General features: G+C 52.5%; 9 protein-coding genes and 1 non-coding gene across 10 annotated transcripts; 3 read left to right on the forward strand and 7 right to left on the reverse strand.

Moving 5' to 3' along the window:
• Positions 1–2,125: 2,125 nt before the first annotated feature.
• J4E78_003168 lies at positions 2,126–2,216 on the reverse strand. The gene has a single exon. It is a non-coding gene; the product is annotated as a tRNA-Leu (tRNA).
• A 742-nt stretch (positions 2,217–2,958) lies between these two features.
• J4E78_003169 (uncharacterized protein) lies at positions 2,959–3,574 on the reverse strand (the record flags this gene model as incomplete). Its single annotated transcript, XM_049363809.1, has 2 exons — positions 2,959–3,233; positions 3,340–3,574. 2 exons carry the CDS (start codon positions 3,572–3,574, stop codon positions 2,959–2,961), a joined length of 510 nt encoding a protein of 169 aa, XP_049224474.1.
• Positions 3,575–4,566: 992 nt separating this feature from the next.
• On the reverse strand, positions 4,567–8,188 carry J4E78_003170 (uncharacterized protein; the record flags this gene model as incomplete). Its single annotated transcript, XM_049363810.1, has 6 exons — positions 4,567–4,715; positions 4,764–4,991; positions 5,040–5,297; positions 5,347–5,653; positions 5,705–7,443; positions 7,558–8,188. The coding sequence occupies 6 exons, from the start codon at positions 8,186–8,188 to the stop codon at positions 4,567–4,569; spliced, it is 3,312 nt and encodes a 1,103-aa protein (XP_049224475.1).
• A 2,358-nt stretch (positions 8,189–10,546) lies between these two features.
• Positions 10,547–11,895, reverse strand: J4E78_003171 (uncharacterized protein; the record flags this gene model as incomplete). Its single annotated transcript, XM_049363811.1, has 3 exons — positions 10,547–10,819; positions 11,049–11,664; positions 11,822–11,895. The coding sequence occupies 3 exons, from the start codon at positions 11,893–11,895 to the stop codon at positions 10,547–10,549; spliced, it is 963 nt and encodes a 320-aa protein (XP_049224476.1).
• A 1,179-nt stretch (positions 11,896–13,074) lies between these two features.
• Positions 13,075–14,875, reverse strand: J4E78_003172 (uncharacterized protein; the record flags this gene model as incomplete). The annotated part of the gene is made up of 8 exons (XM_049363812.1): positions 13,075–13,272; positions 13,325–13,510; positions 13,564–13,777; positions 13,825–14,060; positions 14,110–14,388; positions 14,441–14,465; positions 14,520–14,601; positions 14,659–14,875. The coding sequence occupies 8 exons, from the start codon at positions 14,873–14,875 to the stop codon at positions 13,075–13,077; spliced, it is 1,437 nt and encodes a 478-aa protein (XP_049224477.1).
• Positions 14,876–15,202: 327 nt separating this feature from the next.
• On the forward strand, positions 15,203–15,700 carry ALTA12 (60S acidic ribosomal protein P1; the record flags this gene model as incomplete). The annotated part of the gene is made up of 4 exons (XM_049363813.1): positions 15,203–15,271; positions 15,327–15,404; positions 15,457–15,598; positions 15,654–15,700. 4 exons carry the CDS (start codon positions 15,203–15,205, stop codon positions 15,698–15,700), a joined length of 336 nt encoding a protein of 111 aa, XP_049224478.1.
• A 1,219-nt stretch (positions 15,701–16,919) lies between these two features.
• On the forward strand, positions 16,920–17,745 carry J4E78_003174 (uncharacterized protein; the record flags this gene model as incomplete). The annotated part of the gene is made up of 3 exons (XM_049363814.1): positions 16,920–16,957; positions 17,007–17,185; positions 17,237–17,745. The coding sequence occupies 3 exons, from the start codon at positions 16,920–16,922 to the stop codon at positions 17,743–17,745; spliced, it is 726 nt and encodes a 241-aa protein (XP_049224479.1).
• A 186-nt stretch (positions 17,746–17,931) lies between these two features.
• On the reverse strand, positions 17,932–19,372 carry J4E78_003175 (uncharacterized protein; the record flags this gene model as incomplete). Its single annotated transcript, XM_049363815.1, has 8 exons — positions 17,932–18,059; positions 18,108–18,219; positions 18,273–18,418; positions 18,471–18,656; positions 18,705–18,923; positions 18,980–19,053; positions 19,102–19,136; positions 19,196–19,372. The coding sequence occupies 8 exons, from the start codon at positions 19,370–19,372 to the stop codon at positions 17,932–17,934; spliced, it is 1,077 nt and encodes a 358-aa protein (XP_049224480.1).
• Positions 19,373–20,446: 1,074 nt separating this feature from the next.
• J4E78_003176 (uncharacterized protein) lies at positions 20,447–20,934 on the reverse strand (the record flags this gene model as incomplete). The annotated part of the gene is made up of 2 exons (XM_049363816.1): positions 20,447–20,764; positions 20,818–20,934. The coding sequence occupies 2 exons, from the start codon at positions 20,932–20,934 to the stop codon at positions 20,447–20,449; spliced, it is 435 nt and encodes a 144-aa protein (XP_049224481.1).
• Positions 20,935–21,750: 816 nt separating this feature from the next.
• J4E78_003177 (uncharacterized protein) lies at positions 21,751–23,317 on the forward strand (the record flags this gene model as incomplete). The annotated part of the gene is made up of 2 exons (XM_049363817.1): positions 21,751–23,103; positions 23,273–23,317. The coding sequence occupies 2 exons, from the start codon at positions 21,751–21,753 to the stop codon at positions 23,315–23,317; spliced, it is 1,398 nt and encodes a 465-aa protein (XP_049224482.1).
• Between the last annotated feature and the right edge of the window lie 1,237 nt (positions 23,318–24,554).

The raw sequence follows: 24,554 nt of genomic DNA on the forward strand, positions 1-24,554 counted from the left end.
GAAAATACCTCAAGTTTGACACTGGTCAGAACTCATTGTTGGACTTGTGGTTGACGAGACGCACCAGCGTAGAGCCTATCACAGCTGAACTGATTACGGCACAACAGTAGGGTACGGAAAGGTAGCTATGTATAGCAGTCAGGAGGACACTTCCGCGCCCATCAACAGTGGAACGGAACCAGCTTCACGGACAGGATAAGCAAATGGTTGCATCGCTGACAAGTCACAACACAGGTTTCCTGGAGGCCGAGACCTGCGAGACGCACTCAATGTGCAGGAGCCGCTCCGCGAATAGATTTGTAACCCAGTGCCTGCTATAAGCACCGGAACATGACTTCCGAGAGAACTCTATCGAGGAAGAGAAGGAGCGAGATGAAATCACGAAGAAGGCACAAGGTCACAACACTCTGGGATGCGTGAACGGCGGACCTCGAGATAGGCAAATTTGCACAACCAAACTCGCCAGCAGCCATTATGAATCACATCACCACTGGAATGAGGTCCTGGCGTCGAGCTGAATATCCTTCGTAACCTACCAACTCGTCGCAACATTTCGAGACTACGGGTGCATATGTCATGATCGAACCGCAGGGACGCGGGACTACACTCCGAAAGACCTATAGACCTATCGAATTCATTTATGAGCTAGTTGTTGGAACGGTCGCCTATTGTATGACTATGGGGATAATCGAGATGCTAGAGCGGGTAGCTACGCGAACGCACAACTCGAATATACTACATCTGATAACGGTGACTGTGCGAGGAAAGCACTAGCGGTTCGTTGTTGGATGGCCAATGGACGTTAGTTCCACCTAAGGCGTCTTTACTCGCGCGCAGCCAATTGCACCTCCCCCAATTATTAAGCCAATGTTTACGGTGAGCTGGGTGTCAGCGCTAAGCGGAACGGCGCCAACGCGATTTCCCTGCTACAGACTTCCGCGATTCCCTCTCCAGGATAAAAAAAGTAAGAGATACCACTGCGCGAGAGGTATGCATTTGATGGGGGTTTTCCACCTGAGGACAACACATATTACGGCACTACATTGGGCCTTCAAAAGAGACAGGAGCTGATCCGAGTGCAGTAATATGCGTGTGCAGTTGCGTTCGCACTCGTGATTCAACCTCACTAGACTAGAAGGACGGCCATTGACAAACCTCCAAGCGCCGACGATGGTACGTCTACCGAGCCTGGAGGTTCACTAAAGCAAGGTTCGCAGATTCATATGCCACCAACACGGCCGGCGTTATGCCAGTCTTGCTTTTGGCGGGCTTATATGGGTGCGCATGTGATACGCGCATGGTGTTGCCATGACTGAGAACACCCACTCGAAGTCCAACGCGAATGTGCGGCGGGATGCTCAGAACTATATCGTCACTAACCAGAATGTTAGTCTACATTACAACGCATATTATGCATCCTACAGGCACGAGGACCTGCCAAGGGCGCTGGAGTCAAGAGAAGCGAACGGATTTGCCGAACTTCCACGCTTGTCTGAGCGCAGGGCGGCTGCAGTCGTTGAGCTGATGACCGCATGGAAGGCGCCACAGAACCGGAAAGACGTACTTCAAGAAAGCGATGTGGTTGTTCGGCTGGAACGCAGGCTAATTCACATGGGGTCTCCTTTCGTGGGATGGCGATAATCATATACTCTGCGCAAACGCGTTTAAACAATACTCGATTGTCTACTTCTCCGTGTCTTTCATCATACATCTGTTACCTAGGTATTGTCTTCTGCGCGTATACTCTACTATGCTTAGGGCTACAGATCTGTACATGTAGCTATCCGTATTTGAATTCATGCCTTACTGTATAAACAGCGTATTTCTGACATGCAGATTGAGGAACTATCTGCGGACTAAAAAAAAGCTAAGTAGAGTAGTTGCTGTTGAGTGAAGATAACATAGCCCCTACGCAAGGGCTTATCGGCACCATAAATCGCGCACAGAAACGCAACGTCATTCATTATTCTATACTCTACTCGATCATAGCGCAGGCTTGCAGCTCGTATGCTACGAGCTTGTCAAAAAAAGCATTAGCTCCTTGTAAACTCTCGAGTTGTCAAAAGAGCAAAAAAGAGGATGTTGACAGAAGTGGGATCTATACCGCTGTTAGTGACTGTCACAACGTCTTAATTGTTGGAGAACGTACTCGAACCCACGCAGATTGCTCTACTAGCACCTGAAGCTAGCGCCTTAGACCGCTCGGCCATTCTGCCGGAAAGATACGGGTTGTATCTGATGTATGACTAAGCCGAAAAAATGACGGTTTATATCAGCAGCAAAAGTAATCCATGTAGCGAGTTGAGGTATGAATAATTAGAGTCTCCAGCAGCATCCTGCTTGAAATGAGGTTCCATGGCGCAAGATATGACTCAAAGGAAGGGTGGGGGGTTGAGGCGGGGCACGTAGCCAGCGGTTCACAGATCTACTTTCTCTGTTTAGTACCCACAGCAGAAAGCGGCTTCGTGAAACCTGGAAGCATGAACTTGGTAGCAATGCGCGCATTGTTTGGGTCCCGATATACGACCATGCAGCTAGGTAATGGCTATTGTTAGAGAAAGTGGTGGAAATTGTTTGTGGTGGCCGTATAACCGCGCCCCCCGGATATCGGGCATCGTTCGCGGTGGTCTAGAATCGCTACTACTGAGTTCAACGCTTCCGGGTAAAATTGCAGTAGGAGAATAGCCCCATGTAGATTGTTGTTGTGGCTTGCTAGGTAGAGCGAGTTTGCTTTCATCCTTCAATGTCGGAACTTTAGTAAGATTCGAAGCATCGCATGCTGCATATGCACTAAGCAGAAGTAACGCACGAGGAGAGTGACTGTGAGTAGCACGATGTGCAGCATTCTTCCCGTTTATGCAATTACGCCTCTATTCCATTTTCGATAAACAGCCCAATGCTCCACATCTATTCCATATCTGCACACTATCTCACTCGCAACATGTATCATTCTCCCATCTACAAAGCAGCGACCATCAAGCCAGCAACAACAGCGGCAAGGCCGAACTCGACCTTGCCAGCAGCACCGGTGGCCTCGGGGAGACCACCAGAGCCAGTCGCGCTGCCAGAGGGCTTGGGTCCTCCAGTGGCAGCGGGGACAGTGCCGTTGCTGCTTCCTTGTCCGTTCGAGCCGGTAGGGTAAATGGAGACGAGGGTAGAGCCAGAGGTGCCGGTGGGCTTGTGGGATGAACCGGTAGCGGTCTTTGAGCCGGAGGCGGAGGAGATGGCAGTTGCTATTACAGGTCCTGTCAGCATGCGATCATGGAAAGTAGAGTTTGCTGTGCTTGATCTTCTCGTCCGGTGTGTAACAGCGCATCCGCTGCGAAAGGCTGTACTTACAAACATCAACATCCACGTCGTTGCAAATGTCCGCGATCGCCTCCATGGCAGCCTCGGCATCGTTGCCGCAGAGCTCCGCCACCTTTGAGCTCAGGTCCTTGGACTTGCAGACAGCCTTGATGTCGGACGGGTCCTCGTACTGGTTGACAGCGCCGAGGAGGCAGCCAGGGGGGCTAGCCATGGCGAACTGAGCGAGCGCGAAGAAGGTCGCGGCGAAAACGGTACGTCCGAGCATAGTTGCGGTTGAAGTGGGAGTGTTGGTTGGTTGAAAAGGTGGATGGAAACGTGGTAGAAACGGCGACTTTGTATTAACGATAGTATAGTCTAAAGAGTGACTGTAAGAGACCGGTTCTAAAAGAATGACTGTACAACGAAGACTGTTGATGAGGAAAGAAAGAAGAGCAGAGCGGCTCTATGAGTCTCGACCTGATCCCCAAGGCAAGGGGCTCGGCACACGCGGACGCTTGCCAAGCTTAGCGACGCTTGCCCCAGAGGGGGTGCGCTAAAACACTAGTCAGGAACAGCAAGAATAGAAACACGTGCGTGATTGGACGGGTTCCTGCATCTTGTGGCAGTGCTAGAAACGTGGTACGCGTTGTTTCGAATCGCGTGGGCGATAACAGAGTTTGGAGGGATAAAGACTTTCTAAGGGATGACTTTTGTTCAGCATTCCATGCTGTAGTAAACTTTGTCCATTAGTTGGATTCTTTCTTCCACTGCTCATGTTATGCTTAATGCAATAATATACAGAAGAATCTCGCCGCTTCCTAGCCATTTGCTACCAAAACATCTTGCAAGTGGCAGGCAAAAAACCAATAGAATATGCCAATCTGGGGCGAGGGCAGGAAACGCATTACAAAGGTATACTCGCATAAAGACCAAATGCTTCTTTTGCGCCGCCCAGTATACAGCCGAGAGAGAATACGCACTGAGTCGGAATCCAAATCGATCCGCGCAAAAAGCATTTCCAAACCACCCCATGTAATGCAAGATGGTTTCGGAGATGACATTCTATCCTTCCATCAGATATCCAATCTGAGAAACAAGCACCGGCCAGCGGACTATCGAGGTCCACTCGCAATGCCGTGGTGCGCCGAAAACTCCGTCGCTAGGTATGTTACATGTAGTACAATGATGAGACGGAAAGATGTGAGGTTGTGACGAAGGAGGGAGAGGCATGGAGGTCGGGTTCTTCGTTATAGAGAGCGTAATGTTTTGGTGTAGAGATCATGAGGTATGGATTTGTGGCGGGCTGTTGCCGTTAGGCCCGAGCATGGATGGAATGGGTTTGCGGCGGGCTTTGCCTTGAGGGACGCGTGGCACGCCTTGAATGACACGCGGTTCTTTCATGAGTGTGGGATCGAGCTTCGCGGGGACTGCGATTCTGTTAGCAGTGTCTGGCTGAAGGAGTGTGGATGACATACTTCGGCTGATTACAGAGCGATAGTCGCCCGGGAAGCGAGAATTCGGCGGAGTCGCAGACGCAGTGCGCCAAAGATGGTCCGTTGTGTCGGACAAGAAGTCGACCTTGGACTTGTAAAAGAATGAAGACTTTCCGCGGTTTCGCTTTGCCAGGATGACTTCATCGAAAAGTTTGATGGTAGGATCATCTGCAGACTTGCTCTCGCGCTCATGGATGAATTCGTTGAAAGCTAGTGTGGGTTAGTATGTGGTGCAAAAACTGTAGTAGCAATACTGACCTTGTGTCTGCTGCAGCGTTTCGATGTATTGCACATTTTCGGCTGGCAGGCTCTTCACAAATTCATCCATCTTGAATTGGTAGGTCATACCAGACTTCTTGCGCTCGCCACTAGCCGGTACAAGATAGCGTCTGTACGTGTAGAACAGGCTAGCGAAGCATCGTACAAACGATGCGCGCACCTGATCAGGTCGAAATGCTGTGGGGCAGACAATGCAGATCAAGTCGACGCACCTACCATGGGCGTATGTGCTACATCCTACACATTGTTAGAAAAGTAAGTTGCACTAAGCGGATCTGAAACTCACCGGTGCAACGATACAACCCGTCATCAGACTTTTCCTCGCATATTGAACACATGGCTTTGTCCTCGTTCGGTCTCCACTGCAAGCAATGACCTTCTTGCCATTGTGTTGTTGCAGTGTTGCGCACTTGATGAGTAGCCATACCAGGCATGATAGTGGATGCAGCCAAAGTTGACTGTGCGTACACTGATGGCGCATACGAGGACCCCGCCTTGTATTCATGGCTTAGAGATGATGTTGATGCGCTCGGTGCATGGCCAAGGAACGGCTGAGAGGGGCGCCGGATTTGAGGGACACGTTCGAAACCAAACTAGCCACATTAGTCAATGAGCTATCACAGGTCAGAGTAGAGCAAACTTACCGATGAACTTCGCCGACTTGAGGTCTCAAAGTGAGCGGATCGTTTCTCACGCAGATTGGCCTGGAGTGCGTAGCCAGAATCGCTACGCGAGATGGGAGTACTGGGCATGGGTGGGAAGACTGTCGATACAGGAGAAACCTTGGGCGAAGGCGGAGATTGGTATGTCTTTATGGTAGTCGCTGTGGAAGGACGGTCGTTTCCGCGACTGGACGCACTTGACTGTAAGAAGGCGTTGTAGATTAGAGGTCTGGAGCTTGGTGATCCGACCATTGTCCCAAAAGACGTCGAGTTCAGCCCGACGTAGTTCTGGACAGTTGAAGGATGTGCTCTGTACGAGAATACCCCAGGATTCTCGGAGGCGAATGTGTCGTATGGGAAGGCTTCTACCGCATAAGCAGGGGGACCAGTAGGTACACCGTAGCGCATATGATGTGGTGCAGATTGTTGAAGGAGAGACATGAGTTTCCGTCGCTGTTGGCGTGGTAGTGGTGGCGGCGGTGGACCGTTAGAGACTATCGAATCAGCATCCAGGTCGACGAGCACATAGTCGTCGTCGGGGTAATCGGCGGGCTCGTAACGACGCTCGATTCCTACGATGTATGGGCATGGCGCTTCTATCGTCTGCACCAGACGAGCAGGCAAGACTGGAATGAAGACACCAGCCCACTGGAAGGGATACAGCAGGTTCGTTATCGCCATACTGGCCAGATGCAGCATAGCCGTGTGTGAGGAGAGGAGAATGATCCTAGCTTCCGAGAGCACATACTCGAATAGCGTAATGATGTTGGGGATGGACATGCATCGGAACAGGGCATAGATGTCGATGTTTCGGGATCCAGGCAGCTCATTGACTGCCTCTTTGCGGGCGTACATGCGAAGCTCACGGACTGCTAGTTCAACCTGCGTGATGGAGGTAATCGGACTAAGAGCCTCTGCACACAGGTTGACTACGTACCGCTCGAGCGGCTGCCACATGCCAACTCGCGGTGAGCTGGCGGGGACTCGCAGGATTGCGCCAGTAGTCATGGGAACAACGACGGCCTTCAGCCACTCTTTCCAGAAAGGCGTCAAACTCGCATCTCGACCCATTACACCGTAAGCACGGGGGATCCAGAGTCCGGTCTCGCCATCAGTCAGTCCCTCAATCTTGGAGGCGGCACCGTGCCTTACGGGACGAAGTAAGTCGGTCATGAGTTGAATCTTCTCTTCAACGGCTCCGATCTGGTCGTCCAAGTCGTCACGCTCTTCCGAGTCAGGGGCCACGGACGGAAGCTTAGTCAGTAGTTGCGATAGTTTTGCGCGCTCCAATGCCAGGCGCTCGCCCAAACTGCTTGCCAGCTCGCGCTCCTCTGGATTCATGTGCAAGTTTCGCCATTCCTCACACTGGCGCTCGAGGCCCTCTGCAGCGGTGGCGTTCAAAGGCAGCCAGACGATGATGGTGATGCCGTAAAGTTTGGAGCCATCTCCATTCGTCATGGCGAAACCATGCCATTGGCTCTTTGGGCGCTCGTCAGATGAGACGACACTAACATCATTAGGAAATGCAAACATGGGCACGTAGTCGGGAAAGGGATTGCGCCTCTTGAGTTCCTCGACCATGTTCCGTGGTGGATAACGATCTAGTAGAACAGGCTCGTAGCGGCGTAGCAGAGGATGCATGTCCGGCTCCGGGTTGAAGGGCTGCGGTGCCGGTATGACGGAATTGTACCCGGACATGCGCTTCGACGTTCGGATTGAGGCTGCATGCACGTCAGTATGCGTCGATCGAAAAGTAAATAACCCATGTCAAAGCCAGAGGCCAGGGCCCTGCCCTGCACAGATCCTGGTCGGACATAGTGTGGAATGCAACTTACATTGTCTTGCGGTCGACGACTGGCGCTTCAGACTGCTCTGCATGGTGGAGATGCGCCGTCGAATGCTGCCAACGCCGGACCTGAGATTGCCGACGCCATCGTCATTGTTAGCTTGTGACACGCGCTGTGGCCTGGGTCGCGGCCTCGTGGGGGTGGAGCGGGCCTGTTGCGCAACACCAGCAGTAAACTGAATTTCCTCGAGAAAGGTATCACGCTCGGACGCGAACTTGCGCAGTGCAATGTCAAAGTCTTGGTCGCTGAGGCCGGAGCCGCCAAGCTGTACGCCCTTGATGGTGGCGCTGCTCCGATTGCTCGCAGTCTGCTTGGGATCTGGGCCAATGATGGTGCAATTGGACTGGCGGTTCTCGCTGAAGCGATTCGCAGAGCGCCGGCGCGTGGAGTCGCCGTTGGAGAGGCCATCCTGGGAGGTTGGGCGGATCGAATCGGTCTCGAGGGCGCGGTCCTCTTCGATGGTCTCATCGACCGGGGGCTGGGCGAGCGGGGAGGTGACTATGCCATTGCTCTGGGTGCGCTCGTCGTAGACCTGCGACGACTCGATGCCGGAGATGAAGAAATAGTCGGCGAGCGGGGTGGACGACTGCTCGGCGGTGGACGAGGGAGCGGGCGCCATGTTAGATGGTGGGCATAGGATATCCAAAAAGATGGGCGATTAAAGAGCGTCGTGGGGTTGCGCGGTCACGGCGTGTGGGACGTCGAGTCGCCTTGTACTCTAGGTCATTGGAGACTGGGGGTCCGCAGCAACGGGTGGTGGTGAGGCTTATGCACGGGAAGGGCAGAGCGAGTGCGACGGTGACTGAGGGCGCGGTTGCACGGGGGCGGGTGGGCGGCGCTGCGTGTAGACAGTGGACGGCAGACAGTAGATGGTAGACAGCGAGGTTGCTCTGGCGTGTCGCGACGGTGGTTTGCGGGCGAAAAGAGTGAATGGGGAGAGGGTTGGCGGAGAAGGGTTCAGTGCGCTGCGCTCGGTCACAGGCCAATTCATAGGGACAGACTCCGGCCTGTTCGAGCAGCTAACCCACAAGCACTCTTATCGCTGGCGGAAGACAGTCTAGCGCTTAACCGCTCCCGCGCTGAGCATTCGACTGCCCCTCGGCCTGGACCGGACTGCTGCACTCTCTTGCAGTGCAGCCTGTCAGCGCTGCCGGCCGCGAGGCGACGCGCGCCTGTCCATGCAAGGCACCCGCGCGCAGCACCTTCATCTGCCCGCAGAGTTTGGCGTAGACACAGCGTCCCACGGTACGCCCTCCATCGCCCAGCGTGGCCGTGTCGCTCCACTCGACGCACAGGCGTCTCCGCCCGTCGCTGTGCCGTCGTCCCATGTCGCGCTGCTAGACCCTGTCTTCGGAAAGCACGACCAGGGGGCGCCGCTTGGTTTGGGAAGGCACGGCCTGAGCCCAGCCTGCTTTGGGCGAAGACGGATTGGCCGCGCTGCATTGCGCGTTCAGGGGTCGTCGACGGCCTTCACCAACACGACGGTTATTGCGCCCACAGCCATGGTGGTGTGCGTGCAATTTGCATGTGTTTCACCTTCAGCGTACAGCACGCATACACGGTATTAACTCTGCGGTACGAATAGGGGCCTGCCTGTCGTGTCCCGGACGCGACCCCATACTCTGCCCAGTGTTTGCACATCTTCAACCTCCCGAGACAAAGAAAATAGGCCGCCCCACGCTGACCTGCAAACTGCCGCCCACTCTCCGCCCCGTCCAGCATTATCTATGCACCGAACCTGTCATATGTCAGGCCAATGCCACAGCATACGGTACCTCTTGCTGCACATAGATGCATACAGGTACCTGCGGTACGCTCTAGCCAGCCCGCCGTCGTATGCTCTGACCACCATCTAAACCGTTGTCGTTTCAACTCTGCTTGCCTAACTGTACAAAACGGTGCACAGCGGTTCCACCAGGACATGTCACCGTATCTATCTTGTCTTCGGTGTTGGAGCTGCATACGCCCGCCCAGAGACGCATGTAGCATATAGCCATGTCGATCCGCGGTCGGCTGCCGATTTCGACACACAAGCTCCTCAAACGGTTACTGCTTGTGCTCTCCCATGTAATCTGACAGCTGCAGCCACCTCAAAATACTTCGTCTGTGCTGCTCAATACATACGAGCTCTACTTTCCATCACTCGGCGTCTGCGTATCTTGCATTCCTGGGGGCCGACGATCAAACATCTCACGCTCTCGTATTTGACCGAGATAAAATGACTCCCCCACGATCTCCCAACCCTCGAGTAGTTCGTCAGACTGTCATGACATGTTCCCGTGTCTGTCGCCTATTCATCTGCGCCATTAGGCCGGAATCATGGGGCTCCTTGCTCCTTCTGCCGCGCTTCACCAACTTTGCCGTTGTTTCCACCGATTTCTTCGGATTCCCTCAGAGCTGACTGCGCTGTTGTTCGGTCTGCTGGGCGCACTAGTGGTCAATGCCGTAAGACTAGACGTGCTTTTTGAGGAGAATTGTTCGCGTGGCTCCAGCTGCATCCAATGCCTTGATTGTCCAAGTCGATCTTGCTTTTGCGTTCGCTCCACACGTCGATCGTCCAAGAGATCCTCCTCCGCATTCCGGCTGTCTGTGTTGGACTTACCCATTGACTGTGTGACAGCGATCTGAGCATGTTCGGCATTACAAATTTCCATCGAAATCTCCGCAACCCCACGCATCCATACATGGACCTCGATATAGCCGGTGGTAGACAGAGGTACAGTCATACGCGAGTAAATATAGTCAAGAGGTTGCTTTTCAATCTTCGGCGACGAAGTTCGGGCTACTCGATTCATGTTGACACAGCGCACGGAGCAGGTTCCGAATGACTTCAATCAACGCAAACCTACCGTGGTAGATCGACAATGCAAGACCAAGCGCTTGGAACTGCAGGTACGGGCGTCAGAACTTTCGGTCGGAGATATACAAACCGTACCGACGTTAGAGCGCGACGCAAAGTCTATTGGACAAGACACGCTCAGCGCCGAGCCGTAAGCCATCCGGTGCTGAGAGAGCCCCTGTCGCCCAATGCGCTCCGCCATTGGATAGCAAGCTGACCCAGCACTCTTTTGTTGTCTTCCGTCATGGAACCTGCCATCTCTTCGTCCTTGTCGCTGGGCCCATGTTCGAGAAGGAACGCGACTTGCACCACATCCCGTGGGCTCAATATCGGCGCATTAATACCTGAGGCTTGCATATCCCAATTAAGCGACGTAGATCTGAGGGGTGGTTTCGGGTTTACATTGACTGCCTGTTTGGAGTCAGTCGTGGTTCAATGCCTACTAGGGGCAGGGCTGTGGTGGTAGGCTATCTGAAGCAGCGAAATAGCGCCGGATCTACAAGACTGCCGGATCGGACTCTGCGATCGAGCTAGTGATGGAGCCGAAATCCTCAACGTAAAGGAGCCGCTCTGACTCGTTGTTTGGAGTAAATGATAGTACCAACACATGAATCGTGAGACTTAGAACGCGTCGACGTACCTCTAAACAGACTGCAGCTTCGCCCATGTTCTCCAGTTGTGCCTCCAGGAGGTATCGAGAAGATCCACTCTTCTGCCCAATCTCTCCAGCTTTGGTGCGCACACTCAATAACTGTTGAGCCACGAACTGGTACAATTTGCGAAATGTTCGGACTCTGCCGCTCGCTGCCCTTCCTTCTCCTAGTGCGGTCTCTGTATACGTGACAGTCACAGCCAAGACATGGTTGCCCTCTTCCTTGAGCTCAAATCGTAGGATACGTTGTAATGATTCCGCTGGCCCTGGGGACACGTTCTCTGCTTCTTCTTGTAGACCAGACAGATCTAGGGGCGACCCCGCAGGATTTGACGGTGTTTGCATATCGCCCTGTATCCTCACGCCACTAATCGCCTTTGTGTTGTCGGATGGATCGAGCTCGTTGTTCGCGCATAAAGTGCAGGAGAAGGTCTCGCCGACGTAGGCGCTACCAAACGCTTCAGGAAGGTTTAACACGGGACTGAGGACGAACTGGTCTTTGGTGTCGTTCGGTGTGGGGTACGCGAGCGACGCCTTGGGCGATATGCCTAGGTCTTTGGAGTTCGGGAGAGGGTGCTGCACCGCGAGAGATGGACGAGACAATCTGGAAACGACGTCAATACGCAGAGTCCCCAGTTCATTGGCATGTCCATGGCATATGCATAGATAGACAAGTCGGGTGGATGGTCATGAGACGATGCGACGATCAGCTTTGCGACAGGATGCTATGCGGAAGCAGCATAAAGGACGTGCCAACATACCGCAGAACCTTTAGGCTGACGGAGTGTGCCGTCTTGAGGGAGTCTCCCATTGCTTGCCCTCGTTGCTGGGCCATCGTGCTGGCAGTCGTGTTGCGAGGACCTGTGACGAAAGCGGCCAGCCATGAGCGAAGCTTGAGTGGGGCGCAACCCTCAGGGTCCAAGCCTTCGGACCGCGGACTTAGCGCGGTGATAAATTTTTGTGATGTAATTACCAAAAGTGATGTCGTGGGTTTGAGAGGAATGGACTGCTGACTGGTGTCCTTATTGTATCCTTGTAACTATTCTTGCTGCTTTGCGAAGTGCCGATCTTCTTACTAGGTACCATGGGTTTCCAAACAGCGCCGAACGACATCCCACTTCAACGATGTCCAGATATTGTCCTGAAGGTTGATACGCCAAAAGGTACGTTTCTCGAGATGATGGCAGATCAGTTGTAGTGGATGACTAACAAAGCATGTAGGGCGTGGTGTTTTTGCTACCAAAGACATACCATCAGGGACCACGATAGACATATGTCCTGTATTGATCCTAGGAATAGAAGAAAACAAGAAGCACATAGAGCAGACCTCGCTTTATCATTACACTTAGTACGTAGTTCTTTGTTTTGAGCTGCTGTATTGTCGCGCTACCACCTCCTCTGGACATGTAGCATGCGTACGCATGTGCGGGCATCGGCAGTTGTAGCAGGTCGATGGCCTTACACTTGATCAAAGTATCTATTAGAGGTGGTTGGAAGTACCCAAAATCTGACTCATGCTAGCAATTGGCCAATCGTAGACACGGACGGTAACAGCAAGGTCACACAAGCCATCATATTCGGATTGGGAAGCATGTTCAATCACTCGACCCAGGAACAAAACGTAGGATGGATGCGGGATACTCGACGTCAAATCATCACGTATCGAGCTTTGAGAGACATTGCTACAGGCGAAGAGCTTTGTAAGAGGAAGAGCCGAAGCTGATAGCCAAAGACGCTGATAATTGCAGGCATATCGTACGGAAGCCACCTAACCTTCAAGGATGCAGATGTTCCACCACCAACGCCACCAGAAGACGAAATTGAACAGCTTCGAATGATTGACCCATATTAAGTAATAGTTAGAAGTACAGAAAGTACAAGGGTTCTACGCGTGTTTGCCACAAGAGAGAGAATCGCCGGAATAAGACAGGTCAGAAGAGATGTGGGTAGCCAGTTTGGAAGCGATCGTCTTACGCCGAGATGTACAGCGCCAATATGAGAGAGAGAGGATACATCAGGTGCTAAGGGGCTCGGGCTTTTCGGTCGATGGCGTGACATCAGCGGAGCTGTTGTTGTCTTCGGCATCGTTTCTCAGGTCGTAGGCGAGCTCGAAGCATTCCTCCAGAAGTTGTGTTACGCGTCCTTGTCCATCGGGTATCTCTTCGCCAACCATGAACTTGCCGTCTACCCGCATGTTGTCAATTGAGTTCAGCTATATATGAGTCAGTAGACGTATCGATATATTCATGGGGTGGTGCACCAACCTTCATACTGTATGGGTACAGCTCTCTTGGTGAGGATACACCTCCCAGCTTCTTGACTTCGAGTAAGCATTTCCGAAGTGTGGTCAGCTGGTTGTATATTGGCAGTAATGCCTCTGACACAGGCTCTGAAGTTAAGAGCAGCTGGTAGATGAGAGCGTAGCTCTTCCTGAGAAGATAGAGTAGTGTCTACATCACGTTAGTCCGTGGGCGTATAGACAATCACGTCTGTGAGAACATACCCTTTGCTCGTAGATCTCAGATGGACGTCCAAGTGCATCAACGAAATTACCGTCAACGCGTGCCTCGTCTATGCGGTCAAGCTGGCGCTGGAAATCCCATAGATCAGTCTCACGAAGGGACCATGCCTGTGTCAGAGTGAGCTTCTCGAGTTTGTTCCGGATAGCAAGAAGTTTGTCGTAGGTGTCTTTGAAAGCGGGCGATATGCGTCCTTGCCTGCTCAGGTGTTAGTCCGGATCGTAAGATTAGCGGGATGCACCAACTTTTGCTTGATCAACGTGACCCAGAGCAAATTACGGCGCAGCAGCGTGCCGATGAGAGTCTTGGCGTCTGGTGCGGCCTCGGGGTGTTCGGTGGCTAGTTGCATCTTGTCGACCATCTCGGCCAGCTTCTCTTCAGTGGTTCCCTCCGTCTCATACGCGCGAATTCCGTGTTCTTTCAGCTCTTCGTCGAGTTTGTTGAGCTCCTCTGAGTACTCCTCAACCTCTTCAAGTGGGAACTACAGTTCCGGTCAGTACACGGTAACGGCCTATTCGGAGTTTGCTAACCTTCGATCTTGCATTGCAACCGCAAAGGGATCGTAGTATCGAGACAAGCTTCTCCCACTTCGGTGTCAGGTCGGGTGTTAGTCCGGATAGGTTCAGCTTCAGTTCTGCTAGTGTCTCTTCGCAAACTTTGATACGAGCATCGAGGAGAGTCAGCAGATGAGGGCTGTGACCTTCCTGCCCCCTTTCAACATAACGCCGGCAGTCTTGGAGGTTCTTGTCCAGGGCTTCCAGATCCTTTTGCGAGTAGAAGGTGGCTTCTTTGAGATGGTCCAAGAGGCGCTGTGAGTTGTTAGACATTGACGTGCACATGACCTCCCACATGTATAAGTACCTTGATTGTGGATATGTATGAGTAGCTGGAACACTGTCAGTAACTTCGTATACAGCACATGACACCGCCAAATACTAACACTGCTGGTGGTTCGTGGTTCTTTCCGACGGTCAGATACGCAAGTGATATGAGCTGAAAGCAATCATCGAGCATGTAATCGACTATGCGACCAAGTCAGCATCAACAAGCCACATTGGGCAGGTGGCAACGTGACATACCTTTGTTCTGCTCCAGGCGCTTAGTTTCCCGTATCTCGTTGAGAATTATGACCTGCTCGATGACTTGGTCGTACAGCTTCAAGACATCTTGGCTCTTGACATAGGTGGACCGATCACGCTTCAGTAGTTCCAGCTCCGTCCGTATGGACTGCAGCTTGTCGAGGATGGGCTGCTCCTTCGGATCCAGCGGAATCCGTGGGAGTGGGGAGTCGGTCATTGTGTGCTGCAGACGCTGATCGGCGCTGGTTGGGGAATCTTTCGGTGGGGTTGAGGCTAATCCGAACGGTGGTGAAAGCTGGAACTCTGCAATATGCGAACTTGGAAGTAGCCGGTCGGGAAGCCAAGATGCAGCTTGATAGCGGGGAAAGTGCCCGGACGTCACCGAGGGGCAAGTTGCCCTCACCCAACGCGCTAACGCCTGATGCAGCTAGACGTCGCTAAGCGAAAGCCACGATTAGCGCCGTCCACACCATCAATTCAATTCACCAGCGCCGACACTCTCAACATCTCGACTCACGACAGTATCACGATCACATCCGTCGCAATGTCTACCTCCGAGCTCGCCACCTCTTACGCCGCTCTCATCCTCGCTGATGACGGTGTCGACATCACTGTACGACTCCCGAGGTGCAATTCGCAATCGCGGACACAATGGCTAATTTGAACAGGCCGACAAGCTCCAATCTATCATCAAGGCCGCAAAGATCGAGGAGGTCGAGCCCATCTGGACAACTCTGTTCGCCAAGGTGCGCATACACGGACACGCTGGAGCAGAACACGGAATTGATATGTGAATAGGCTCTTGAGGGCAAGGATGTCAAGGACCTGCTCCTGAACGTCGGTTCAGGCGGCGGTGCTGCCCCCGCTGCTGGAGGCGCTGCCCCTGCCGCTGGCGACGCTGCCGGTGCCGAGCCAGCTGCCGAGGAGAAGAAGGAGGAGGGTACGTCTACCAAATATCCCTCGCTGAGCACAGAACGGAGACTAACACACAACAGAGAAGGAGGAGTCAGACGACGACATGGGCTTCGGTCTCTTCGACTAAGCGTCTCGTTTCCCTTCCTTTCTTCGACATTTGCCTTTATCGGGGTTGCAAAACGGATTCATCAGCGGGCATATTCCCATTGCTGGGGTGGGACAGTCACGACTATTCGGTGACACGACTTGCATACGGGCCCTCCCGGAAGAACAACGACGGCGTCATGAGATATGTTAGGTCGGCAGGTCAATGAATACTTCGAAAAGTGCAACAAACGGGTACACGTCGTGATGTTTCGGAGCGGTAGTTCGGTCGCCATACCAGCCATTGTGATGTTCGGTTTGTGGCTATGAAAGGAGCTTGATATAAGTGATACATTGACGTGACTAGGATTCCTAATCATGCACTAGTATTCCTTAGTCGGATAACCTGAGTTCGGATTCGCGCATTCATATCATCGCTTACATGGGCACTCCTCTCAACATATCATTGCCCAAAGTCAGTACCTTAGCCTACCTTTACTATGAGGGACAGGCATGAATCCTTATGCTTGTGAAGTCCTTCGCAAGTACAGCTCACATTACATGTCTTCATGCCAGACCCTTCAGTCCTCCAACTCCGAGTTGTACTTTCCATGGTTAAGTGGATCTGCATCAGACACCTATACAGGCGTAGCTTTTGCCAATTACCTCATTCTCTTTCGCTTAGCCGCCATCTTTCCTTTGAGACTACCTCTCAAGGTCAGTCCTGCCAACATCTAAGACTTCCATAGCATGTATTTTGTGCTTCTCACTACTATCCACATTGGTCCTCTAGAACATTAACTGTTCAGAAGACTGTGGACAACTCCTCGCTATACTTGGCGAAGGGGCCGGTCACGCGCGCCAGTCTGATTGTACAGAACATACCCACCAAGATTTGTCGCATGTCTTTGTCGTCATGAGAAGAGCCACTACAATGCTTCATGAAAAGTGAAAACTCGCTATCTGGACAATGGAAGTAGCTGACGACTTCTGTCAGCTCCGCTCATTTACAAGGTAGTAGAGTACTGTCATTGCGTCGTATCGCATAGAAACAATGTACCAACAAATCACGCAAATCACAGTGACAGTGAATCTCAAAGTGAAAAGAGGCAAGCTCGAAAGCCTAGACCAAGACCAATTTACCACCACGTGCAGTAAGCCAGCTTCCCCGACTGCTCCTTCCATTGCAACTACGACCCCGACAACTCGTCTGGAACTACACGAAAGCAGGCCTATAGATAAAACAGAGCTCTACGTCTACGATGTCAATGGGAAAGATCGCAAGAATGAAGCGCCCCAGGTATTTCAAAGAGTAACTCTCAAAAGTCTACGGGCTGATTATTTCCTAGTGAGGCTGCCCAAGAGCCCGTCTTCGTCATTGTCGAAGTAGGCGACACCAAGACCAAATACCACATCCATCGCTCGCTACTCGTCGAACACTCCGATTACTTCAAGAAGGCGTTGAATGGTCCTTGGAAAGAGGCACAGGAAGGTGTCGTTAAATTGGAAGACGTTGAGTGCAGCACGTGTGAGTAAAGAGCATTCAGAAGTATGCATCACTCAGCTGACAAGGCGATAGTCAGCATCTTCGTCGACTGGGTTTACACGCAAACTCTCCCAAAAACCTGCTTAGAGTGGTGTGACGGAAAGCGTGAAGATTACTCGACACAGATGGAAGGCAAGGCACAACTTGCACGTACCAAAGCTTTGATTTTTGGCGATCGAGTTCTGTCTCCAGCGTTTTACGAAGCAACTCGCGACAGCTTGATCAACCACCTTATCAAGAAGAGTACATTATACGAGGCTGTGATCCATGGCTTCGCTCATCTCCCCAAGGATCACGCAATTCTCGATCTCTTTGTGGAGAAGCATTGCCGGGATTATGAGGATGCAGATGACACGGTTGAAAACGGTGAACTCGTACTTCGATCTAGTCTTCCACATGATTTCCTCATGCGCGTCATGATCCGTTATAGTCGCTTCAAAAAGGAAGGGGTACCGCAAAATGACGTCAACCCGTGCGATTATCATGGCCATGCGAACGAAGAGGAGAAGAAGCAGTGCCAGGCGGAGGTAGATAAGGACTGAACGAAAGCCTCCGACAAGTCCCAAGGCCAGGTGCACAATATGTGTCATGCTCAGTACTGTGCTCGTAGTTGCATACTCAGATCCAGGATAATTTACATATCCACTTGCATACAAACAAAATATGCACCTACTCCATGCCCCTATGCAGATACAAGTGAAACCTCAAATACGGAAATGTCGAATTAGCTATAGGTCGTTGGCACGAAGCAGCTCCTCGTCGTAAGACATGCCGTTGATGCGCTTCTTGGTGAATTCGAATGCAGTAAAGAAAATAGCGTTGACTATGCAGGAACGAGACATGGAGACACCGAGGCCTTGAATGGGTCAGTAGAAGTCTTGCGACTTTGGGAAGGTATGCTCACCTCGATACATCCGGCGACTAAAGAAATGTATCTTAGGGCGCGTGGCCTTGTCTTTGCCTCCAACGAGGCAATTTCGCTGGTAGATACTCTTTGCCGTGTCGATCGGGAAAATCTGCAATACTCATTAGTACATGATTCAAGACCCCATAGGAAGCGAAAGCTTACGCAGGCCCAGCTAACCAGTCCACACAGTCCACCAGCCACGACTACAGCCAATGGATGTGTAGGTGAAGTACCTCGCGCGTTGGCTAGAACCTGTTTCACACTCTCGTATGTCACAAAGTAAATGCCGGTGCCGATGGAATCTCTTACTGTCTCTTGTCAGCGCTTGCCCTTCTTCCCAACGGTTTGCGGTTAACTCACGTAGATGCAAATGGAAGCCCGAGTACAGTCCTGTCCAACCCCGATGTTTGACCAGATTTTGTGCCGTCTTCCAGGTTCCAAGATTTTGGTAGCTCTTGCGGACCGCTTCGTTCTTGCCGCCGCCATCGTTGCGCTCAGCCATCAATACGGAGATTTGCGCGCTCAACTTCGTCAACTCGAAGGGACCTAACTCAATTAGCTAGCGAAATACAAACGGCAGTAGATTTGTCATACATGCGATTACTGTGATTGCGGCACCCGCATTGACACCTGCCAGCCCGAAGCACGCAATCGTCGAAAACGTAGGCCACGCATCCCGGGTATTAGCGATAACAAGCGGGGAGCTTCCGGTTGTCTGGTAAATCCAATTATCGAGCGCGTATTTGGATCGCTGGTATATGGAGAAGGACACGGTGCGGACGAGGGTTATGCTTGCGAGAGGAGACCAGACACCTATGACGCGTACATTAGCGGGTGTTGGCCATGCAGCTGTGAGCGGTGAGGCATACCACGGTAGAAGCCATGGAAGCCTTCAGTTTTGTAGGTGTGGCGAACGCAGTCGGCGAAGGAGTTGAACTTGTAGCTATGCCATGTTAGCCGTGTTCCACGTAAGTCCGGGGGGCTGGCGTACGCTTGCAGGCGGGTCTTGACCGAGTCGAGAGGATACTGGAAGCTATCAGCACTGGCGAAATCAATGACGCTGTGTCTGATAGGGATGCACATACAGCCGCAAATGTAGAGAGCAGACTGCTGGAGCTTGCAGCGACCTCGGTGCGGTACTTCTTGGTCCATCGCTTGGCCTGCTCACTGCGCAGGACGGCTCTTGAAACCTCGGTCAGATCTCTGGGTCTATTTGGAATGTCCTGTTGTACATTTGGCCTCCCCTCGTCCTGCTTAGGCATACTGGCTATCGCTAGCTGTGGAAGACGGTGCAGTCTTCCTACGGCAATCGCGATCGGGCCAGCAGCCGGGCAAGCTCCATGAAGACCGCGGCGTCGTCAAGCTGGATGGAGGGAACGTGGGTGCGCGATTGGTGTCGAGTGCGAAGGTTGGTGGTGGAGAGGAAGGTCGGGCGACAATGGCTGATGTTGGCGAGAGTGTATAGATGCGGAGCGCGGTCATGGAATGGTGGGGTTAACCTCACGCTTTGTGCAGCTCGCATCCCCGAAACAGTCTAACGGCCACGGAAGGATGAAGCCATTGGCCGCAGGCGAACGATCGACGCAACGACCTGCACATGTACCTATCTATAATATCCCTCATCCAGCGCCCGGCAATCGATCCCCAACTTGACACCAGCACATGACTTTGCTGTTGAATCGCGCCTGCCATCACTCAACCAAATCTCGTGGCATGGCACGCGTTTGAAAGCTACCACAGCTGAATGCGGGGTTCGCTCCAGGGCTCACATGTGAAGCTTAACACATCCATGTCTATAGCTCTGGCAAATCACAGTTTATCATTACGGCAGCTAGCGTTTTCGAGCGCATATGTTTCGCTGTGAATATATATACCATGTCATGCTGTGTTACTTCGGCGCGTTCAATTTGCTATGGTTAAGCTTTCGCTGCCCGTGATCAAACAGACTGCGTACCTAGATAGAGGTGAATCTGCTCCGGGCGCGTGTGACAAGACACTACCGGCCGCGGACCGTGTTGTTAGATCGACTTAAGTTCTGCTGTACCCAAGCTTACCTCTCTGCTGGTGTTGGACAATGCTGAACAAACCGGTGAACGCCTTAGCCGCTAAACGTGCTCGCGTGCAGCTTCATTAGCAGCATGGTGCAATTCTGGCCTCTTCACAGCAACGAACCTGATGATAATATTTCTTTGTTCAACGATCCTTGAGGTTCGTAGACACATAGGTTGAGGTGTTAATGTGTCTTTCTATAGTTTTTGTTCTTGGTCATAAAATCAAGGCCTACTGAACGACCCTCGTGCGTCGCTACCATCAGGGCTTTGCCTGTTCCTTGGGAATCAGTCCTTCTTTCCCATGATCTTCCTCAATTCGGCGTCGTTATCGGACCTCTCTACTGGCGCCTTCTGGTTCTCCTCGACCTTCTGTTGTTTCTTCTTACGAATGTCTCCCATAAGAGCTTCGCTGAACGTCCCTCTATCATCGTCCAGCCTGTCCATCTGACCATGTCGCCTCATGCTCTCCTTGTGCCAGCTGATTTGCCCACCGTCTGCCTCTCGATGTTTCTTCGCGTTGAGCTTCGCCGCGCGTATCGACGTCCGGGCATATACGAAGAGAAGGCCAGCCATGGTAAGGGCCGCTAAGGGTGCCATGACGGTCTGGGACGTGTTAGCCGATGTGGGGATTACAAATCTGGACAGAAGCCTCTTACACGGCCATTGATGATGCCTCCGCCTCGTGAAAGACGCGCTCGCGCATTGGCCGACGTTGGCTTGGAGGTTTCGCTCATGCCATCGGCCGCCTTCGGCATGGAAAGCCTACCACCCATGACGAGGGTAGTTGATTTAGGTAGAAGTGGGTGTGAAGGCTTTCAGCTAAGAGTGCGACACTCGGCAATGTCGCAAGGTCCGTGGTGGGGATGGTCTGATCTCTTTGGGTGACTGTCGATGCTTCAGGAGTCAGGATTCAGGATCCGAGAAAGTTTGAACCACTCTCATAGGCTGGCATGGTTTCCTGCCAACATCTGTCGAGCTTCAGTTGACTTGACCGGCCTGATGTTGCGTGGAGTCGTGTGTCGCAGGTGGGCTGGCCTGGAAGCGATGATCCAAGTAGCTATTGGAAGCGGTCTAGCGCATGCACCTCCGGGATGTCCGCACGCGTAAGGCCGAGATCGCGTCACCGCCGGCTGCTCCCATAATCGCAAAATCTTAAATCGCAGCATTACCAAGCGACACACATCGGTCGCTGAGATAGCATTGCGTGATAGTTGCAGACATTGTCTTGTTCGTCCCCGGTCTGGAACTTCTAGCCTGCACAGAAAGCAGCCATACCGCATACCTAGGTACTGCACCTGCGTGGTTGGATTACTTAAGTCGTCCAATCCAGCCTCTGAATGCAGTAGTAGCTTTGGAATCTAATTATTCTGACGTACTCCATAAGTATCCGCCCTCGGCCGCGCTGCATCTTAATGCAAAGAACAGCTACCTTTAGACTGCGAGCTCTCTCGACGAGTCTCCGTACCATTACCCCTCCATCTACAGGACAAACTTCTCTCCTCCGAACGCACTTCCGCCCTTCACAAACCGCAGTGGCATCCGCACGCTTATCAAACCTCTCGTCTCACTTCTCCACCTCGAGCATCACCATGTCGTCGCAACCCAAGGAGTGCGATTACCTAGTAATCGGAATTGGCAGCGGTGGTATTGCCTCTGGACGACGAGCCGCCAAACACGGCGCAAAAGTCATTGCGATCGAATCTTCACGATACGGAGGTACCTGCGTAAACGTCGGTTGTGTGCCGAAGAAGGTTACTTGGAACGCAGCAGCGATTGCCGAGACCTTCAAGGATGCGTCCGCATACGGTTTCAAGGTTGGCGGGGTACCGGAGTTCGACTGGCCATACTTCAAGAAGAAGCGAGACGACTACGTCAAGCGGCTGAACGGCATCTACGAGAACAACCTGAACAAGGACGAGATTGAGCACTTCAGAGGGCGCGCGAAGTTTGTGGCCAAGGACGAAGTCGAGGTTGCGCTTCATGATGGAGGCTCCCAGCGCATCAAGGCGAAGCACATCCTCATCGCGACCGGTGGACGACCGAAGCTACCCGATATTCCTGGCAAGGAACTCTGCATCAGCAGCGACGGCTTCTTCGATCTCGAGAAGCAGCCCAAGAGCATTGCAACGAGTGGCGCTGGATACATCGGTGTCGAGATGACTGGCATGCTTCACGCACTCGGCTCGAAAACACACTTCTTCATCCGCGGCGACAAGCTCCTCCGAACCTTCGACCCCATGATCCAAGATACCGTAACTCAAGAGTACGAGCGTCAGGGCATCAACCTCTACAAGGGTACACAGATTACAAAGGTTGAGGATATTGGCAACGGCATGAAGCGCGTCACCTACCAGAACAACGAGACAAAGAATGAGTCGACCGTTGAAGTCGAAGAAGTTCTCTTCGCAACTGGACGTGACCCCGAAATTGAAGATCTCAAGATCAAGGACTTCGGCATCAAGCTCAACGACAAGAACCACATCGTGACCGACGAGTACCAAAACACCTCTATCCCCAACATCTACGCCATCGGTGACGTATGTGATCGCGGTTTCGAACTCACCCCCGTCGCCATCGCCGCTGGAAGACGCCTCTCCGACCGCCTATTCAACAACCAGCCCAAGGCACACCTCGAATACGAGAACATTCCCTCTGTCGTCTTTGCCCACCCAGAGATCGGCTCTATCGGTCTAACGGAGCCCGAGGCCCGCGAGAAGTACGGCGACAAGATCAAAATTTACAAGACCGAATTCAAGGCCATGTACTTCGCTATGATGGACCCCGATGAGAAGCAGCCCACAGCTTACAAGATCATCTGCGCGGGCGAAAACGAGAAGGTCGTCGGTCTGCATATCTTGGGACAGGGAAGCAGCGAGATCCTGCAAGGGTTCGGTGTGGCGATCAGGATGGGTGCCACGAAGAAGGACTTTGACAACTGTGTGGTAAGTAATCACCCAACCTTCCATTCCCGTTTCGTCGTGCATCCGTGCATGCATAAGCGGCAATGCATCGGCTGTCGACTGCTGCAGCTGCCACGTTTGCGGGGGAAAGGAACGGCATTGTGCAATCGGCGTTTGAGAATTTGGATGCTAACATGTGCTTCTCCCGCAGGCTATCCACCCCGTGTCGGCCGAAGAACTCGTCACCATGACTTAGACCGGTTGGCGTCTTGCATAGTCGTCCGACGCATGATACTGTATAGATTAGAGGGGATAGCTTATACTGGCAAAGATCAGAGGAGTCGAAACAATCATCTAGCTAATTACACACTCGCACTTCCAACGCATTGTCTCGCGAGCCTGCTTCGCATGACAAACTTGTATCTCACCACTGTGCCACACCGATGCAGTACAATATGACGAATCAAAAACCACACCCACACCTCCTCGGAGTTCAATACCAACATGCACCAGACCTTCTGACCCCTCTGACATGAGTCCCTGCAGCCCCAAGACCTTGGAGAGAGCTTGTTCCCCCGCCATCACAGGTCCTACCCGTCATCAACTGCCAAAGGGTCCTATCGTCAAACCGAAACTAATGCACGTGCGATACGCTATACGTGAATCCGGGGTCTTAGCGAGCGACCGTGCAAAAAGGGTCTACTGCACGCCGATGGCACATTGTAGCCGGTGGCTTCTGCAACGGGCAAATTGGCCAAACGCCCATTGCACGGTGAGCATGCAGGGTGAGGCTTGACTCGAGCAGCTTCTCGTCTCGTGGTGTGTGTGTACAAGGGCGATCGCTACGTGTACAGTACACGTGCGCGTGCCTGAGTCTTGCTCGTACGTGAGCAAGATAGAGAGGGTTGACGTTCGCAGCGTGATTTTACCCGAAGCGTGGTATGGAAAAGGATGATCATAGTCGATCTTCATATCGATTCTGGGACCCTGGTAAGTGGACGATACGCTTCATATTAACGTGTGGTATAGGTCAGGCCATCGCTTTCTAGAGTTGTTCTAGTCAGCGGCGTTCCTGGGTGTCGGGTGCGATGCGACATATGCTTAGACGTAGAACTACTACGTACACCTCATCCATCACACCTCAACGTCGCAATCTACAACGACAAGGGTTGTAATGTGATTAATGTGAAGCAGCGACTAGCTAGTTAGGTGAGTAGTTAGCAGACTGACAGCTTTCATTGCGTGGCTGGCGCTCGTTACCGTCGCTAGCGATTGCAGTTTAGCCCCTGCCCACAGCTGCAACATCGGCGTAATGTACCGCGATAGTACCGAGCTGCCGTAAGCTCTCGCTCAGCCAGTTCTCCGTCACTGCTTCATCAGAAACTCACAGGCCGCTAGAGCAGAGTTCGGTTAAGGCCTTATAGACTTGCTCTAAGCTCTCGTAGCTTGGAGAGCAGGTCTTTTTAACGTTTTACAGACATTTGCACAATCCG

The sequence above is a fragment of the Alternaria triticimaculans genome (genome assembly GCF_023758025.1).
Source record: "Alternaria triticimaculans strain BMP 0046 chromosome Unknown scaffold_3, whole genome shotgun sequence".
NCBI lineage: Eukaryota > Fungi > Ascomycota > Dothideomycetes > Pleosporales > Pleosporaceae > Alternaria > Alternaria triticimaculans.